The 20,738-nt window shown below is 38.1% G+C and overlaps 1 protein-coding gene across 1 annotated transcript in view; it reads left to right on the top strand.

Moving 5' to 3' along the window:
- The window catches only part of Ppef1 (protein phosphatase with EF-hand domain 1), a 74,784-nt gene extending 54,599 nt beyond the window's left edge, over positions 1 to 20,185 (top strand). The window contains exons 10-16 of the mRNA XM_051178899.1: positions 1,696 to 1,848; positions 6,402 to 6,587; positions 8,626 to 8,768; positions 11,538 to 11,644; positions 15,926 to 16,089; positions 17,816 to 17,900; positions 19,589 to 20,185. Of these exons, the coding sequence (XP_051034856.1) occupies positions 1,696 to 1,848; positions 6,402 to 6,587; positions 8,626 to 8,768; positions 11,538 to 11,644; positions 15,926 to 16,089; positions 17,816 to 17,900; positions 19,589 to 19,788 (1,038 nt within the window). The 3' untranslated portion in view covers positions 19,789 to 20,185. The remainder of the gene's footprint in view (positions 1 to 1,695; positions 1,849 to 6,401; positions 6,588 to 8,625; positions 8,769 to 11,537; positions 11,645 to 15,925; positions 16,090 to 17,815; positions 17,901 to 19,588) is intronic.
- The last annotated feature ends 553 nt before the right edge of the window (positions 20,186 to 20,738 follow it).

Raw genomic sequence — 20,738 nt, 5'->3', positions numbered from 1 at the left:
TGTACTTCTCTGATCCCTGGTCTGTGGTGATGCCCAAAAGGAGCAGTCTCTACCATGAGCAAGGCCTCAATATGCCAAAGTATCAAAAATACAGAATAAAAACTTCTGGTGATTTAGCCTGATGACAACCTCCATTCTAGATTCATTAAAGGTCTTTTGTAAGGTGAACAGAATAGGGGTCACTGCTGAGAAATGAGATTCTGTAAGACAAAGGCTCTGGTTTAGTATTCTTCAAATTCTCAAGCAGGAATGTAGAGAAGAATGGTTAGTAGGACTCCCAAGAGAAAATGGTGTGGTAGCTTTATGGGGATCTAGGGAAAGTATCCTGAATCTAAATAGCTTTGAAAACTGCAGAGCACCCTGTTCTTAAGTGACCATGAGGCCTTGCCTAATGAGATAATCAGAAATAAATTTTGTGGACTTAATCCTGCAGTGTCTTCCCAGAATATTCTGTTCTGCCTAAGACCTAAGTTCCATTTGCTTGAGGAAGACAAGGAGGTAGACTATGAACTAGTGATTAGTAGCTAAGATTGAGTTTCTAGGCAACTTTATGAGGACAACTTTGAATAAGACTTAGCTTTGGTTTTGAAAAACAAAAACAGAATTTTATACCATGGTTTATTGGAGAAGCTAAGCATCTGCCATAGAGAGTTATCCATCTCTGAAATATAGCGACCAGTTTAACAGCTGTATTATTTAAAGTTGCTTTTTTGTGGGCCAATGAAATGGCTCTGTGGGTAAAGATGCTTGTTCCTAGGCTGAACAACCTTAGTTCAATCCCTGAAATCATGGTGGAAGGAGAGAACCAACTCCTACAAGTTGTCCTCTGCCCTCCGTTATGTGCTGTGGAGTATGGTGCTCTCTCTCTCTCTCTCTCTCTCTCTCTCTCTCTCTCTCTCTCCCTCTCTCTCTCTCTCTCTCTCTCTCTCACACACACACACACACACACATACACACACACACAAATAAACAAGTGGTAAAAACATTTTACTTGCTTTGCATGAAAGTATAATGCTTAGAAGAGACAATAACAGAATTCAAATCTCAGATGATATACGGCAATCAAGTAGGTTTATCGTGTTGTATTTTTGAAAAACAGAGATCTTCTTGCCTCTGCCTTTCAAGTGCTTAAATTAACAGTATAGTCCTCTTTTAAAGATGCTTCTGAGCCAGGCATGGTGGTATATGCCTTTAATCCCAGAACTCAGAGAGGCAGAGGCAAGAGGATCTCTGTGAGTTTGAGGACAGCCTGGTCTACAGAGTGAGTTCCAGGACAGCCAGAGCTACACGGAGAAACCCTGTCTCAAAAAAAAAAAAAATGTCCCTGAACTTCTCAAAGCCCCAGATAAAGAAAAACGTACTGAAAGAGGCTAGTTTGTCCTATATTTAGCATTTTCCATTGCCTTCAACAATGCCTTACAATATTTCTAGCACCTACACCTCTGGGTTCTTTAGAATTTCTGATGTGAAGCTTTTTCCATCAGGTAGCGTCTTTAGTTGCAAAAGACATAATGCCATTTTAATAAGCCCACTTTATAGACATTAGTAAATTAACAATGCATATAAGGTGAGTGCGATGAAAAGAGGGGACTGAATGTTTTTTCAAAGTTGATTCACTGTAATAGACAAATTTCTAACCAGAATTGACATGAATGCATATTGCATTTAACTAAAGCATGAGTCTATGTTTTACAGATGAGATCTGTGTTGATGCCACCAATGTCAATAAATGAAGAACAGGCCTTTGACTTAAGGAGAAATAAAGCAGGGTCAAGCACTGTTTTACCTGGGAAGACTGAATCAGAGAAGTTTTCTTCAGAACAGTTAACAAAGCATGAATGGGAACAAGTAGGTAACCAAAACATCCACCAGCTTGGTAACATTGACTCATCAAGAGTGATGACGTTGTCCCTTACAAAATGCAGGTTAAAAATGACTTCACTTTTGTAAGCACAATAGATCTTCTCAAAATCCGTCTCTATTTTGCATATATAATCAAGTATATTTCTAGTCTGAAGAAAGAAACCTAGAACTTATGGAATGGATTCTAAAAGAGAAACTAAATTCTTAAAACTAGCCCTTGTGATTTTAAGTCAATTAAAAAATGAATAATAGATATGTCTTTGTTTTGCTGATAATGATGAAGACTCAAATAACTAAAGTGATTTATCCAAAGTAACATAAATTATAACTACAGAAGAAGAAGCCCTTTGGCTGGTACCTATTCTTTCTCAATGAAGTTCCAGCAATATCTAGTTTTTAAATATTTTTTTAAAAAATTGTAAGATTATAACATCATTTACTCCTTTCCTTTCTCATACACCTCCTCCCGTGAACCCATTGCTTTAATTTAAATCCATGGCTTCTTTTCCATTGATTCAGTGTTTCTCCACCTTCCTAATGCTGTAACGTTTGAATACAGTTCTTCATGTTGTGGTGACCTCCCCAGTCATAAAATTATTTTCATTGCTACTTCATTAATGTAATTTTGCCATTGTTATGAATTGTAATGTAAACACCTGTATTTTCCCTATTATTTTAGGAGACTTCTGTGAAAGGGTTGTTCAACCCTTCAAAGGAGTCACAACCCACAGCTTGAGAACCACTGCTTTAAGTCTATCTATGACCTAAATGTTGTATATATCCTGCTTAGTCCATATAATGTTACTTGTATTTAATTTTCTATTTCTTTCTTTTATTTTACATATTGATCCCAGTTACCTCTCCGTCCCTCCCTCCCTCCCTCTCTTTGACCCTCCCATGTCCCCTGACCACACTCCCATCCCATCCCCCCCACTCCACATGGAGGGTGATGCCTTCCTAGATGGATCATCTAAATCTGTAAAGTCATTTGGAGTGGGAACTAGGCCCTCCCTCCAGACTCTAGGTTAAGGGAGTATCCCTCCTTGGGGAATGTGCTCCCAAAGTCCTTTTGTGCACCAGGGATACATCCTGGTTCTACTATCAAAGGTCCTTTACACTGCCCAAGCCTTTTAACTAAGACCCATGTTCAGGGTCAGTCCCATGCTGGATTCCCAGCCCATTAGCCCATTAGCTCCTCCTTGTTCAGGTCAGCTGTCTCTGTGGGTTTTTGTAGCCTGGTCTTGTCCTCCCTCTCTGCATCTGGATTCCAGTTTAGCTCAGTGTTTAGCTGTGGGTGTCTGCTTCTGTTTCCATCAGCTGCTAGATGAGGGCTCTATGATGGTGGATAAGTTAGTCGTCGATCTCATTATCAGGGAGGGGCATTTATGGTAACCTTTTCACTGTTGCTCAGATTGTTAGTTGGAGTCAGTCTTGTAGGTCTCTGGACATTTCTCTAGATTCAGTTTTCTCTTCAAACCTATCATGTCTACCTCTTTTATGGTATCTCTCTATCTCTATCTCTCTATCTCTCTCATATATTTCTTCCCTGACTCAATCTTCCTAGTCCCACATGCTTTCCTCTCTTCCCCTTCTCTTTCCCCTAGCCCTCTCTCCACTCACTGCCCCCCCCACTCCCAATACGCTCAGGAGATCTTGTTCCTTTCTCCTCTGTGAGGGACCTTGTATTAATCTCTTAGAATCCTCCTTGCATCCTAGTTTCTCTGGCGGTGTGAATTATAGGCTGGTGATCCTTTTCTCTATATCTAAAATCCATATATGAGTGAATACATAGCATGTTCCTCTTTTTGTGACTGGGCTACCTCGTTCAGGATGGTTTCTTCAAGTTCCATCTATTTGCCTGTAAATTTCAAGATTCCATTGTTTTCTCCACAGAGTAGCATTCCATTGTGTAGATGTGCCAAATCTTCTTTATCCATTCTTCAGTTGAGGGACATCTAGGTTGCTTCCAGGTTGTTGCTATTACAAATAATGCTGCTATGAACATAGTTGAACAGATGCCCTTGTTGTATGAATGTGCATCTTTTGGGTATATGCCTAAGAGTGGAACTGCTGGATCTTGAGGTAAACTGATTCCCATTTTCCTGAGGAACCACCATACTGATCTCCAAAATGTCTGTACAAGTTTGCACTCCCACCAGCAGTGTAGGAGTGTTCCCCTTTCTCCAAATCCTCTCCAGCATAGTTACTTGTATTTTTTATAGTGCTAGAGATTGAACACAAGCCCTGTGAAGGCTAGGCAAGCACTCTAATATTACACTATATACATTAGTCTTTATTTTTGTTTGACACAGGTACTTGCTGCATAGCCCAGGTTAGCCTGGGATTTTTAATCTTTCTGCCTCTGCCTCTATGTTCCCCTCATATGTACATTTACTTTTTGAAAAATTTTATATTGGTAATAGTGATAAAAAAGGAGAAAAAGATGCTATGAAAGTTTACTTTCATATAGTTTATCATGGAATGTCTGTCCATTATCATATGCAAAATATTTTCTTATGCATATTCTTATATAGGGTTATGTACATAAAATAATGCATACTATATATCAAGGGTAAGTTAGGGTGCTTTCCAGAGAAAATTTTACCTATAAACTACTATGTTCATATAGGAATTGAAAACTTAATCCTTTTCTAACAAAATGAACTGTTATGTTCCATGTTTTCTCCTTAATATACTACAGGACAAGTCACACACCCAAAATGTGAATTCATGGTTAGGAGCCACATATGACTCAGTTTGAAATGCAAGTGTTGGTTTTGTTATAAATACCAGACCTTAAAGATGTTACATTATTTTTACATGTAGTGATTCTTTTTTTGCCAATATTGGAATTCACTGAGAAGAAAGGAGGCCCGTGGGGTGATTCTTCTTTTAGATATTATTATTATTATTGTTGTTGTTGGTATGTAATAGTCTGCCTGCATGTATGCCTGCAGGTCAGAAAAGGACACCAGATTTCATTACAGGTGGTTGTGAGCCACCATGCGATGGCTAGGAATTGAACTCAGGACCTCTGGAAGAGCATTTAGTGCTCTTAACCTCTGAGCCATCTTTCCAGCCCTTCTTTGAGATTTCAATTTTCACCTCAACTAGTAATCAAAAACTCTCTGTCGGGTCGAGCTTGGTACAGATTGTCTCCAGTGCTGACCAGGTACTGATCCAGAATGGTTCTTCCACTTCTGCTCTTCTTTCTGCCACTCTGTCCTCTCTTTTATCTCCAGGTCTTCCTTTCTATCATACTATAAATGGTTGCACAGTCCAATTTAGTGGAACAGCAGTATCTGGACCTCTTCTCAAGACCTGATTTGAACTTACTAGACTAACTAGAGATTTTCAACTGAAGGGACCTGACAAGATGGCTCAGTCAGTGACTTGCTTGTCATGCAACCATGAGGTCCTAAGTTCAAATCCACAGCACTGGCATGAAAGTTAGTTGTGGCTGTACACAGCTATAATCCTAGCACTGGGGAAGCAAAGACTGGTAGATCTCTGGTGCTCAGTGTAACTAAATTGTGAAGTGTAATTGTTGAGTGTAATTGTTCAGTGAGAGAGGAGAATAGTTGAGGATGACACCTAATATAGACCTGGCTTCTGCACAGAAACAAAATTTCAGTTGTGTGCTTTTTCTCCAAAGAAATATGTAGATGTGTAGGGGCTGAGGGTATAGCTCTGAAATATTACATTGGCCTAGTCTACATGAGGCCCTGGATTCTATTCTCTGCACACATAGGACAACAGAGAAAACTATTCTATTAGAACCCTGACATACTTTGCAAGTTAAATGACCCAAATACCTGACTGAGGGATTTTCAAAGTAAGTCACAAACAATTTTCTCAAGGTTTCACTGTCTTTAGTTATCTTATAAAGGTTTTTTTTTTCTTGGTAGTGGTGGTTGTTGTTGTTTTAACTACTGTTTAAATTTTCTGTTACAGTAGTAGTTTAAAATTTTGACTCCATGGCCTCTGATTTTCTGTGAAAACATTCTTAGAAATTTGAGTCTTCAGTCCCGAGTAATGTGTGACCTGAATTTGCTTCTTCCAGCCACCAAAGGAAATATCAGCTGAAAAAAAATCATTGTGTGTTTAGAAGTCCTCATGGATTCCAGTCAATGGTTGAACATATTACTCAACTGGAGAATGTCCTTATGAGGGCAAATGATCAAAGAAGCTCTGGGGATGTTCTTGGGGAAGCATGAGCCACCATGCCTGGCTAAATTCAAAAGAGAATGTAGTTCCTCCCAATTAACACATATTAGGTCACTGTAATATGTTCAATAGGGTAAAAACCTGGGCCAAAGGGTGGGACATCTATCTAATCTCTTTGAATATATTAAGAACACCTAATATGTGTTCATTGGAAGATACTACTTTCTCTTCTGAATCTAGCAGGGCATGGTGGTTCTTGTCTATATTACCAGATACCTTTTAATATTTCTGCCAAATAAATTGGAATAGAAAAACAAAGATAAAAGACTGTTACCTGTAAGTAGATGTCTAATTTATTTTGTTGTTCCAAGATTATTGACGTTCTGTGGAGTGACCCCAGAGGCAGAAAAGGCTGTTATCCAAACACAAGCCGAGGAGGGGGCTGCTATTTTGGACCAGACGTTACCTCCAAGATTCTTAGTAAAAACCAGTTGAAGATGATCATTAGGTCTCATGAATGTAAACCTGATGGATATGAAATCTGCCATGATGGGAAGGTAAGCTAGCATCATGGCTGAAATTCTAATAGCCATCCTTGCCACAAGCCTGGTCTTCTTTGCACAGTGTTGTCCTCCCTGAAAGGCCATATGATATCTTCACTACTCCCTAGCAGAAAACAGAGACTGAAGGGGCTTAACTCTCCCTTATCCTTAGAAATATTTAGTTTATTCCACAATCTTCACAACTCCCAGGAACAGAAATTCTGGTGTGTGATTGCATTAATTACTCTTCTCATTGTTATAACCAAATGACAAGAAGCAGCTTAAGGATGGAAGGCTATATTTTGACTCATAGTTTGAATGTATAGTCACATGATGAACAACATATGGTAGCAGACCACTTCTCACATCTCAGATGACCAGGAAGTAAAGAGAGATACTGAGATACTGATGCTCAGCTGACATTATCCCCACCCCCTGCTTTTTGTGTGTGTGTGTGTGTCTTTTTGAGAAAGGGTTTCTCTGTGTAACAGCCCTGGCTGTCCTGGAACTCACTGTATAGACCAGGCTGGCATCGAACTCACAGAGATCTGCCTGCCTCTGCCTCATGAATGCTGGGATTAAAGGCATGTGCCATTCTTTAATCCCCTTTCCCCTTTTTGTTCTGTCCAGGACCACATCCTAAGTGATGGTGCCATCCACATTTAGGGGAAATGTTCCCTCCTCTATTAATCCTCCAGAAATGTCCTCACAGACACACCCATAATTATGCTCTGTTCAGTAATCTAATCAAGTTGACAAAATTATCCATCACAAGTGTACCCAAATACATCACTTTAAATCATAAGTGACACTAAGTATCCCCCCCTCTCTCTCTCACACACACACATACATGCACACCGACTTCATGTTTTGCTAATTACAAGGCAATCCTCATAACACACATTGGCAATTCCCACACACTGTACTTTTCCTTACAAAGCATATCCAATTCATTTTTTCTCTTTCTTCTTTTGCACATTCCCTATATGGGACAGAAAACACACAGCACACTTTTTTTTTTTTTTTCGAGACAGGGTTTCTCTGTGGCTTTGGACCTTATCCTAGAGCTCACTCTGTAGACCAGGCTGGCCTAGAATTCACAGAGATCTGCCTGCCTCTGCCTCACGAGTGCTGGGATTAAAGGATCATGCCACCAACACCTGGCTTCACAGCACACTTCTTTCAACTCACTGAGGAGGTGATCACTGTGGTCAGTTTAACTACTGTCATGAAAATGGGTATCTTTTTCTCCTTCAGTTGTGTCAATAATGCTAGAAGAGGAGAGGACTAAGAAACTGCTTCTTTTGCTCTCCATAGTGAATAAAAATAAGTAACAATGAATATGGAGCCCTGTGGCATTTCCTTCTATTCTGATACTTTGATGTTCTTAACTCTATTAATTCATTTTTGGCTTACACTAACACTGTAAAATGATTAAGACAAATATTACTTAGACTTTATTTGTAGCTAGAAAATAGCAGTGGTTCATCTGAAGTGACATCCTTTTTAAAGCAGAACTGGATTAAGCCAATTTCCTATCACCAGCAATTATTATCTTTCTATCATCTACCTACCATGCCCACAAGGCTGATTTTTTTCCTAAGGTAGTAGCCATAGCCTCTGCTCTTAAAACACTGGTACTGTATACCTCTGAACCCTCTAAACCACTATGTTTGTACAAAAGAAAAAGGATGAGCTCCTAACTAAATTTCATTTTGAACCTTCAAACATCACAATGGATGAAAATATAGGATTTATCTTCATGGAAATCAGAATTTATTAAAGTAAACATTAATTCCTATAATAGTGTGTAGGAATTCAGGAGGACCATACCCTGGGGTGTTGGATGAAAAGCTAGGAGGTAGTACTAGAGACATAAACTGAAACTTTTCCTTTCCTTCAAGGGAATCATATGAAATCATGTCAGACCCAGATAATTTGCAGAGATTATGAGGGTTTTTTTTTTTTTTAAGAATTGAGCTATTTATGGCTCTTATTGAATGACCTTCTGAGAATTAACTTAATGAACTTGATCCTCTTTTTCTTTAATCAGGTCATTACTGTATTTTCGGCTTCTAATTATTATGAAGAAGGCAGCAACCGGGGAGCTTACATCAGACTAAGTTATGGTTCTACTCCACAATTTTTCCAGTACCAAGTAACTAGTACATCATGCCTGAACCCTCTTCACCAAAGGTATATAGCTCATGTGGGATTAAGGACTGCATTTGTGATCAAGTAGAACCAGTCCCCAGTGACTAAGAGTAGCTCTGCCAGTGAAGTGTCTAGAAATCATTATTGAGTTATCTGTTTCTTTAATTCTTTTAGTTTGTGCTTCATGTAGTTTTTGGTTCTCTTGTTAGGTTAATTATCTCCCATCATTAAGAATTGCCTGCCTTTACCTCTAGTTTCCAGTTACAGTTTCTAGTTTCGGTTTCTACTTACAGCTTTCCTCTAATGTCTGTTTTGTCTTCTATTAGCATGACACTCTTCATTTTGAAACCTCACTTGAGTCTCATAATCTCTGTCCTTTTTAGATGATTACTTAATTTACTTATATATGTTGTGATTATTCATATGATTTCATTTGCATCAGCCATTTCATGTTTTTGATACATCATGTACACTTTGTATTAGTGGACTCCACACTGAAAACATTTTTGAAAAAAAGTCTATTCTGAAAATGTACAAGCATTTTTCTTACCCTATCTTCCAAATAATATAATTTACCAACTATTTATATTAAATTAAGTATTACAAATAATCTATAAAATGAAGTATATAGGAAGTTGTATATCAATTATATGCAAATACATTGTCACTTTTTTTAAGGAAATTGAGAAGCCTTAAATTTTTTTAATGTGAATGACACATAGCAACAAGAACCTCTTTTATTTTTTTTTCTGATACAGAAGTCATGTTTTGCAAATTGCTTGAGAGCAACACTCCTATGTACAGTGCCTTTTGTCTAATAGCACATAAACACATATGTGTTAACAGTGCAATGCTGGCTCAGCCATGATCCACCTTGCATACATACTTAAACAAATTACTGATAAAACCAGAACTGATGTGTCAAGATGACTTCCCATAGGTGGATAGTTTTTGTTTTCATTTTTTTAACAGACAGAACTTAGGTAGTGCACATCTTTCTAAGTGGTATCAGCATTGTGTTCAAATAACAGATTTCCATGCTCCATCTTAGGGATTAATTCAGTGTGACCCAGGAACTGAGAGTAGAGCCCTTCAACATGGCTTTAGTTTAGGAAAGAAGTGAGATTATCAGAATTTTGGGGAGTCTGCTTTGCTTCCTTAAGAACAAAAGTCACAATGAAACGAGATTACTTCACAAAAACTAAATGATAAACCCAGCAATGACCACACGGCAAAATTAGGATTATTCAGTTTTTAAAAACAATCTTTTGTTTGTTTGTTTGTTGTTTTTTGAGACAGGGTTTCTCTGGATTTTTAAAATCCATTTTTGCCTCCTAGAATCTGTACTCAGTGAACACTGGAGATGTCTGTATTTCAGGACTGTTCTGTTCTTTTGTTCCTCCTTCAAACTTATTTTTGCAAATAATCTGAGGAAATCAGGCATTGGTAGCACATAACTTTAATCCCAGCACTCATGAGACAGAGGCAGGCGGATGTCTGTGAGCTTGAGACCAGCGTGGTCTACATAAGCTTGTTCCAGGACAGCCTCTAAAGCCACAGAGAAACCCTGTCTCAAAAAACCACTTAGTTAACTAAGTGTGTGTTCTAGCATCTAGCATCAATCAAAAGATTCTTGTCTACTGAATTATACTACCTGTGTTGCCAAATGCACTCTCATAATAGTTGGATATATTTTTGAAGTTCCTGTTATGTTCTATTCATGTGTATGTCTTCTTTTATCACATTCAGAACCCATTTTATTTCATTAATGGGTAGGTGGAGATTTTCATTGGGACCTCCAGCTCCCCAGTAAATGCACAGACTTAATATTAATTATAAGTGCTTGGCTGATAGCTCAGACTTGTTACTAACTAGCTCTTACAATTTAAATTAACCCATAATTCTTATCTACTCTACCATGTGGTGGTACCTTTTTTTCAGCAGGGCATATTCATCTTGATTCTCCTGGTGATTCAACCTTCCTTCTCTTTGTACTCTCTTTTTGTCCACAAGTTCTGCCTAACCTCTACCTGCCCAGCTATTAGCCATTCAGTCCTTTATTAGACCAATGAGAGCAGCAAATATTCTCAGTGTATAAAAGGATTCTTCTGCAGCACTGATGTAACTGTAAATTTCAATATCTCACAGTATAGGCTCCTGTTTTTCAAGTAATGATTCACATGAATCTTTCAAATTCCAAAGAACTCTATCTGTAATCTTTAAAAGGAAAATACTCTGTGTGGCTATTGTAATTGCTGACCTGTAATTGCTGACTGTGAAACTGGATCATAAATGAAATACAAAATAAAAAAAAAATGGCTGAGCATGCTGGTGCATGCATGTAATCCCAATACATGGGAGGCAGAGGCAGGAAGATTTTGGATTGTAGGCTAGTTTAAGCTCTGGTTTTTTCTTCAGGTTATCAAGATGGCTCAGCAGGTAAAAGCACTTGCTGTGCAAACCTAGTGCCTTGTGTTTGGAATATACACAAAGGTACAAGGGGAGAACCAGCTCCACAAAGTCCTCTGATCTGCACACATGAACTGCACCCAACCGCTCACCACATCAAATTGCCAAATGCAAAATACAAAATGTCAGGAAAAGGGAGCAATATACAAATAATAAGAATATTTCAAATGTTTAACAAATCTCCAAAATGTGCACACAAATATGCTGCATTTACTATCTAGCAACATAGTATTTATGAATACAGACAAGATATTTAAAGTGGAAACTGGTATGTGGTAACATAGCACATTAAAAGTAATAGAACAGAGTGATTTATGAAGTTTTGCCCTTTTTGTAACACAGGGTAAGTGCTATGGAATTCAGTGCCTTCAAGATATTAAAAGAAAGGATGCTTTCACGAAAAACTGATCTCATCAATGCTTTCCAGCTCCGAGACTACAGCAGATCAGGTAAGACATTGTTTACCACATCTCAGCACATCTGACTACATTACAGAGTAGGTTTTCTCCAATGGGATTTTACTTCTTTATTGCTAGAAAGGAATGATAGAAAATAAAGAATCTATTATTCACTTTTTATAAAATATCAGAGTATATCTCCTTTTTAGTAAGCTTCTTTGAACTCAGGATACTAACAGCCCTGAATTAGACTTCTCTTCTGGTTGCCTGTGAAGAAACAGATGCTGGAGGATGCAGAATTGCACTGTTTGTCAGCTTCATGGTATCTTAGTCTCATGACTGTCATTCTTTTGAACAATCATTTGAGCCTGGTATAAAGGCTTAGGCCTATGATTCCTAGGCTGAGGCAGAGGCAGAGGCAGAGGCAGAGGCAGGAGAATTATGAGTAGGAGGCCAGCTTGGGCTACACAGAGAGTTCCTGTTAAAAAGAAAACAGTCATAACAAAAAGATTATTTGAATCACATATGGAAGCCTGGAGCAACAAGCACCAAATGCTAGACTGTCCTGGTATAAAGGCTAATGTTGCTCTAGCAACCATCCTGGCACAAAATTCTAGCATTGTAGAAAGAGAGAAAAAAAAAAGACTTTTGGGTTTCTGTGTCTTCAAAGTGGCTAAATAACGTTCCCAACTGCATCTTTGAGAAAAACATCCTTAATTGTAGCCACTAGTATATTCAGAGGTTAGCCTTAATTAGTATGAGTTTGCAATTAAGGACTGACTACTAAACAAGTGAGGTGAGCTATGATAACTAAGAGGTCAACAACAATAACAAAAAGAAAACCAGCAAATAATAGAGCTAGTTTCCCCAAGGAAATGAGCTGTTGGAATTGTCAAACACAAAATATAAAATGTCTAAGAAAGGAACAAATGAGAACCACAGATGTGCATTTGAAAGATTTGAAATATGATATGGTTTGAAGAAGCATCTAGTAATTATAACCCTATATTTGTTAAAATAAAGAGGAACAGAAGCTGGTGTTACATACCTGTAATGCCAGTACTTGGGAGGTGGAGTGAGAAAGTCAGGAATTTGAGGCCAGCTTTGTTACATGAGACCTTGTCTCAAAACTCAAGAGACAGAGAAAGAGACTGTTTATAATGAATGTGTTAAAGAGATTAGCCTCAAGAATTAGATTGAGAGATAGCAATTTCAAGGCTAGACTAAACTACACAGTAACCCCAAGGCTAGCCTGGGCTATGTAGTCATACCCTGTCTCAAAACATTGTTATGGACAGCAAAAGGAGAATGTTTAACAAAAATCTAGTCTGGTTCAAAGTCTAACATATATCAGGATAACAGAAGGAAAAGACTTGTAAGGGAGGCAGGCTATAGTTAACATGATAATGTCTACACCTCTTCCAGAATGGATGGCAGACTCCTAGAAATAGGAACAATGATTCTCAAACAGGACAAATAAAATTAAATCTGTACTCGCATTCACTTAGAATGAAGCTACAGAGCACCAATAGGAAAGAGGACATTCAAATGCAGGCAGAGAGGAAACACGCGTTGCTACAAAGACACAGCAGTTAGACTTATAGACTAATCAGTAACTGAGAAAAAAGCCAGTAGATAGTGGATCATATATATGAAGATTGAAGGTTATATTTAGAAAAATAGTATGAAAACATTTATAGAAACACAGCTGGAACTACTCTGTTAACAGCAAACAAAGTAGACTCTGAGGAAATATATTTTACCAGACATGAAAAGGGATACTTCATGATAGCAAACATTTAATTCACCAGTCAAATTTGTCCTACATGTTTATGTTCCTACTAATACAGCCTCAAAATATATAAACAAAACTGACAGAGCAATGAGCAGAAGTAGAAAACTCTGCTATCATAATAGAAGATTTTAATGCTCCTCCCTCAGTGACTAACAGAGACAGACCAAAGATAATACCCTCACATAGTGAGCAGTGCTACAGCTCAACATAATAGAACTATAAAATTCCCTTTTGGTGGCACATGCCTGTAATCCCAACATTCAAGGCAAAGGCAAGGGAATTATGAGTTCAGTGCCAGGCTGTTATATATAACAAAATACACACACACACACACACACACACACACACTTTTGGAAATGAGAAATGTACTTCTGAATAATCCGTGAACCAAAGAAGAAATAACAGTAGAAATTAAAATATTCAAGGTGAATGATAATGGAAATTTACCATGTAAAGTTTACAGAATACAATTTGAATGCATCAATTTTAAAAGATGAAACTGTTATCAACTAATAAGAAAATAGTTCTTTGAAGAAACTGGTAAACTTGATAAAATGAAGAGAGAAAGAGAAGAGCAAGTGAGCACACAAATTAGAGAACACACGTTCAAGTACAAATTACCAACAGTAAGATAGAAAGATGTCATAAAGGTATTATTATGGAATTTATAAGCATCAAGATCATAAGATACATTATGAAAATTTATGTAGCAATAACTTAAAACTTCATATCAAATGAACATATTCCTAAGATATATACATCTATACACACACTCCAAACAGACAGAAATAAACCAAGTCTTAATGACTCTGTAACTGTTAAAGAAACTGAATAGAAAATTGGAAAGTTTCTAAAAGAAAGCTCTGCTTTCAGACAGCTTCACTTAGCATTACAGAAGGCATTTAAGGCAACTAGAAAACACTTCCACCTCTTCTAGAGAATAGGGACAAAATATCTTAGGATGTCAATGTAAACTTTGTGTTTAACCCTAATAATAATATGGAGAAGGACAATTAAGGGAGGATCTTATTGATAAATTTATATGAAAAAACATGGATGAAATAGTCAAATATTAGAATATCATGACCAAGTTTGGCTTTTGCTGTGAATACTAGCAATTCTAAGTTGTTTTGTCATTCAAACCCCAGTCAGTATAATTTATTATTTCAATAAAGATATCATATACTTCACTCAAAAACAATTATTTGGCTGGGCAGTAGTGGCACACACCTTTAATTCCACCATTTGGTAGGCAGGGGCAAGTCGATCTCTGTGACTTCGAGGCCAGCCTGGTTGGTCTACAGAGTGAGTTCCATGACCAAGGCAATACAGAGAAAACCTATCCTGAAAAAAAATGATATATACCCTGTTTTATGGTTTAGTTTTATTTTATTTAAAACATTTTGAGACAAGGCTTTTAAAACAGTCTGGGCTCAAACTCTCCATGTAGCTCAGGATGAATGCCTGAATTTTTGTTCCTCCTGCCTACACCTCCTTTGTGCTGAGATAATGATTTATGCTACGATGCCCAAGATGTGGTACTGGGGATCAAACACAGGGCTCTGTAAATTCTAGACAAGCATTCTACCAACTGAGCTCCAACCTAAGACCTGGTTTCATGGTTTGTAAAAGCATTTAGACAATGAAGAATGAATGTTGAATGTGGTGGCTCCTGCCTATAATTCTAGCATGGGGGAGGCTTAGGCAGGAAGAAGAAGAATTCAAGGACAGCTTCAGCTACATATTGTATTCAAGTTATGAGCACTGTACACATATGGTGCTCAGACATACATGCTGGCAAAACATTTATACACATAAAATAAGTCTAAAAATGAAAGAAACTATATGTATTTGTGTGCAAAAATGTATATGCTTAGCAAAAAGACTAGAAATAATAAAACTGTTTATTCACAATCACTTAAATGCTAGACATGGTGAATCATACCTGTCAGAAAGGATATGAGGAAGATTATAAGTCTGAGGTCAGCCTGGGCTATATAGTGAATTCAAGGCTAGCCTGAGTTACATTATTGAGACTGTTTCAAAAGCCAGGGTTTGGCAATATAGCTTGGTGGTAGAGTACTTGCCTATTGTGGAAACTAAGTTTGATCTCAACAAAGAGTTGCTTAAAATGAATATATATCTTCAATAATCAGAAAAAAGATCTGTGGTTTGACAAATTACAATATAATATTAAACCAAAACCAATAGTTTAAAAAAAATAGGTGAATGATATGCTAAAATGTTAAAAATGATTCTTCTATGTTTTAAATCTTCTGTAATACCTTACTTTGTGGATTAGATAAAGAGAAAAAGATCTTTCTTTTTTCCTTCTCTCTTTTTTTTTTTTTTTTTGTTTTGTTTTGTTTTGTTTTTCAAGACAGGGTTTCTCTGTATTGCTTTGGAGCCTGTCCTGGAACTTGCTCTGCAGACCAGGCTGGCCTCCAACTCACAGAGATCCACCTGCATCTGCCTCCCAAGTGCTGGTTATTTTGTTAAATTATACACCAAACGTGGGCCTTTGTTGTTGCTGTTAGGAAGGATTTCATTGGCCCAGTGGGCTTTTTCTATGGAGAGCATTTTGGGGCTGAACTTACCATGGAGATCTCTGAGTTCACACCTAGTAAACATAGACCATGATGGAAATGTTGACTACATGTCCAGCTTCGATGATATCCACATTGAAAAGCCTTTGAAAGAGGTGAGTGACATATTCCAGCTAAAAATCAGGTTCACTCAAAACACCCCTTGGGGAACCTCTAAGCAACTTAGTGCTTTCAAAAGCTGGGAGTGAAATTATCTAATAAATGGGAAGTTCAGTCTTAAGGAAAAAGCCAAAAAGGAATCTCCAAGGAATATGGTGAGGAGGTGGGAAAACATGTGCATTCTCTTTAAAACAGACAAAAAAAAAAAAAAGCAAAAGCTTTGTAAGCAAATCTATGTCAAATCTGACATTGTTATGTTCAAGTGCTGTCCAATAAAAGGGCAGATAAAACATAACATTCTCTCATAAAAAATACCATTGAAATACTCAACATACATGTACAGACTTGCTGACATGCCTTAGAATGTGCCTTAAAGTATTAAAAGATACCATAAAAGAGGGAGCCATTACAGATTTGAAGAGACTCTAGAGAAATGTCCAGAGACCTACAAGACTGAACCCAACTAACAATCTGAGCAACAGTGGAAAGTCTACCATGAATGCCCTTCCCTGATAATGAGATTGGTGACTAACTTATCCACCATCATAGAGCCCTCATCTAGCAGCTGATGGAAACAGAAGCAGACACCCACAGCTAAACACCGAGCCAAACTGGAATCCAGATGCAGAGAGGGAAGACAAGACCAGGCTGCAGAAACCCACAGAGACAGCTGACCTGAACAAGGAGGAGCTAATGGGCCCCCAGACTGATAGCTAGGAATCTAGCACTGGACTGATTCAGAACCCCTGAACATGGGTCTCAGATAGAAAGCCCGAGCAGTCTAAGGGACCTCTGACAGTTGAACCAGGATGTATCCCTGGTGCACAAAAGGACTTTGGGAGCACATTCTCCATGGAGGGATACTCCCTTAACCTAGAGGTAGGAGGGAGGGCCTACTCCCTATTTCAAATGACTTGACAGATTTTGACCACTCCTGGAAGGCATCACCCTACCTGTGTAGTGGGGGGGATGGGATGGGAGGGTGGTTGGGGGGATGGGAGAGTGGGAGGGAGGGAGAGGGAACTGGGATAGATATGTAAAATAAGAAAAATAAATAAAATTTTATTAAAATGGCAATACCACAAGGACATATCCCATCTAACTAGTTAACAATTCATTAGTAATTAGTTATAACACTGAGCTGATGGGAACTAAGACTTGGGTGATCGTTTTCAGGAAAGATGAGAAGAACAGAGAGAATCATGTAGACTAGATTGGAAAATATCTATAGGAAGAAGGCCTTAGATGATAGAGACAGTTTACCATGGTGACTCAGATCAAGGGCCTTAGCACAGAGGGACTAAGTTCCAAATATCACTCAGTAGCTATGTTACCTCTGGGGAAATTGCTTTATCTCTTTGTTTTCTGTCCCTATTCTTTAAGATCATGGAAGGTGAAATGGAACAATCCCTGTAGACCTTTCTGTATTGACTCTTTGCCCCTGTAAAACACATGAGCAACTCTTTAATCTTACTCAAAATGGTTAGGCCAAGGGATGGCTTTCTTTCTTAGATATGAATTGGTGTACTTAAGACCTAGTTCAGCAGTAAAGCACTTGCCCAGCAAGCATACAAGGCCCTGGCTTTACCCCTCAGCACCATAAAAAGATAAAAAGAAAGGAAAAAAGAATTTTCAAGGTTATTTTGTATTTGTTACATTTGGTGAAATTAATCTGTATTGTTACTCCTTGGTGTTTTAACACCTAGAAAATCTTTATTCTAGATAAAATCTAGTCTAATTGAAACTCTGTACAGATACCGATCTGACCTGAAAATCATATTTAATGTCATCGACACTGATCACTCAGGTAAGTGAGCATTGATTGGTTCAGGGGTAATACTGACTGTTGATTGGTTCATGATATTTAATGCAAAGGAAAGGCTAGTTTGTTGCTTTGAACTCAAGAGTCAGTTTTCATCGATTTCATTCTTCATCCAAAGTTGGGGGAATGTAAAGAGAAAAAAAAGGTAATGTTTACTATTATTAGTAATTTAGTTTGACCACAAATTCTACAGAAGCTGTTATAGTTGTTTGTCTTACAGGAATAGCCCCTTTATATAAAACAACAGCAAAGATGATAAAGATAGCTCACTTCCACGGGATCTTAGCCACAAGGCTTAGTTAATATGAAAAAGAATTCTGATTTTACTTAAGCGATTTAACACTTGGTTTTGATTTAGCTTTGATAAATAATTACTGATTTTCTAACTTAAAAATGCAGGGCTGGGAATATAGTTCAGTTTTAGAGATTGCCTATTGTGTATGAGGCTCTGGGTGCCATCCTCAGCACCCTGCCACCACCCAACCTCTCTTCTGAGACATCTGAGTGTGAAAAAGTATCATTCATTGTGGTGATGTATTATTTATGATTTATTAAACCTTACCTGAGGATTCAGAAAAGCAAAGTCGGCCTCAAGCTATAGAGATCAGGCAGTGGTGATACACACCTTTAATCCCAGCAGCCAGAAGCTAGGAGGTGGTGGCACACACCTTTCATCCTAGGACTCAGGATTAAGAGGTAGATGGATCTCTGTGAGTTCAATGCTATCCATATCTACACAAGATTTATCCAGTCCTAAAGAGAAACAACTCATGCAAAGATGATCTCAGCACCTGAGGTCGCATGCCTTTAATCCCAGCATTAGTGAGGTATGTAAAACAGGAACTAGGTCTCAGTATCAGGCATTCATTCCCCAGCCATACTGAAGATAGGAAGAAATTCTCCAGTCATGCTGAGGAGAGTCAGCAGGATCAGCCCATTCAGCCTGAGCTAGCCCACTACGTCTGTTGCTTTTCTGTTCTTCAGCTTGAAATTTGACCCCCCCAATATCTGTATCTGGGTCCTTTTATTTATCCTGTTACAAACAGTGATCTATGAAAGTAGATTATTGCGTATAAAAACAGCAACAGTGGGTTTATGATATGAGTCATTGGGCAAAGGTGCAGTGCTCACTGCTAACCATGATGATCTGAATTCAATCCCTAAGACTCATATGGTAGGAGGGTAGAAGGAAGAACTGACCCTCTCAAGTTTTCCTCTGACCTCAGCTTATGCAGTATGGCTTGGGCTGCGTGCGCGCGCGCGCACGCGCGCGCGCACACACACACACACACACACACACACACACTCTCACCATCTTAGTGGGGTATTTTCTCCTGCTTTAATGTTGCTCTCTCTTCTGTCATCCTTCTCTGAGCCCTGCACCTATGGATTTTAGTTCTTATAATTTCTATAACACTTTTGTTCACATCCACTCACTATTCCTTCACCTGGTACTCTTTTTGGCATTATTTATTCCCAGAATCCTTGGTAGTTGCAAGTGATACACTGTTTCTTACATGAATGATTTTTTTTCTTCTGTTTCCTTCTGTGTTTTGATTCTTAGGCATATTAGTGAACTTGTATTTAGGGCTGTTCAATCAGTGTGGCTTATCCCCTACTCTTTCAGGGAGGTCTTAACATTAAGCACTTAACCTCCTCCTGTTTCCTTTTAGGTCTGATCTCCATGGATGAATTCCGGACCATGTGGAAACTTTTCAATACTCACTACAATGTTCACATTGATGATTCCCAAATTGATGAGCTTGCCTGCACAATGGACTTCAACAAAGATGGAAGCATAGACTTTAATGAGTTTTTAAAGGCTTTCTATGTAGTACATAAATATGAGAAGCCAGAGAAAAGCTCTAATTAAGATGAACAGAAACTTCTCCCTGTCTCCTTAAAACAGCTGACCCAGTCTTAACCAGGGCCCTTGAAATCCATAGTAGTAGAGAAAAGTAGACCCTAATTCACACCACAAACAGACACATAGTGTTGTTGGCAGTCCTTAGCAAACCATTATTGCTAAAACTAGGCTAAATATCAGTTGATGAAATATACTCCCAGTGTTAGAATCCACACACTGCCAGTGATAAACTGGGTTTGAGCATGGTGCTGATCTCAGATGATATCTAAGCAGGACAATTTGGAAGCATACTGAAAGGAACCCACAGAGCAGGAGAGGAGACCATTAGGTGTAATATCTGTGAGTGGATGAGGATAAAAGGAATTCTAAATTATTATTGAAATAAAAACTTTCCATAATCAAACTGTAATAGCTTTTGGAGATTCTATATCCAGTGATCTTCAGATGGTAGGGGACCACCTTCAGGGATGAGGGCTATATCAGAACCGTGAGAGAGACTGTGAGAACAACAATAGAACTATTTTTCCATGTTTGTTGGAAATAAAAAGTATGTTCAGCTTAAGCCCTATAATTAATATGGTCTGACAACCTGACAGATAAGACGGGGCTTTGGTTATGTACACTATACAAGTTATTCTGCTGTTCTAATTGCATATCAAACAATTGATTTCTGTCTAAGGGCAAGGCTATGTTTCATTATTTTTAAAGCTTTAGAACTTCAAGATCGAGAAACAATCCAGATGACACAAGCCTGCCTGCTACATATATTAGAAATAATGGATGAACTGTAACATATATCTTTTGAAATGAATATCCAAACTTGTACAAAAGTGAAAGAAATCCTCAGGGGCAGGAAAACAGTATAATTTAAATCATGGTAATACTAGCATCAGACAAGGTAGGTTTTAATGCTGTCAATGTAATAATGCAACTTACACCTCAAAGAATGAGTGGTA

This window comes from Phodopus roborovskii, unplaced genomic scaffold, assembly GCF_943737965.1.
Source record: "Phodopus roborovskii unplaced genomic scaffold, PHOROB, whole genome shotgun sequence".
In the NCBI taxonomy this organism is placed as follows: domain Eukaryota; kingdom Metazoa; phylum Chordata; class Mammalia; order Rodentia; family Cricetidae; genus Phodopus; species Phodopus roborovskii.
Note: the sequence above shows the minus strand (reverse complement) of the source record. Positions and strands in the feature narration are given on the sequence as shown.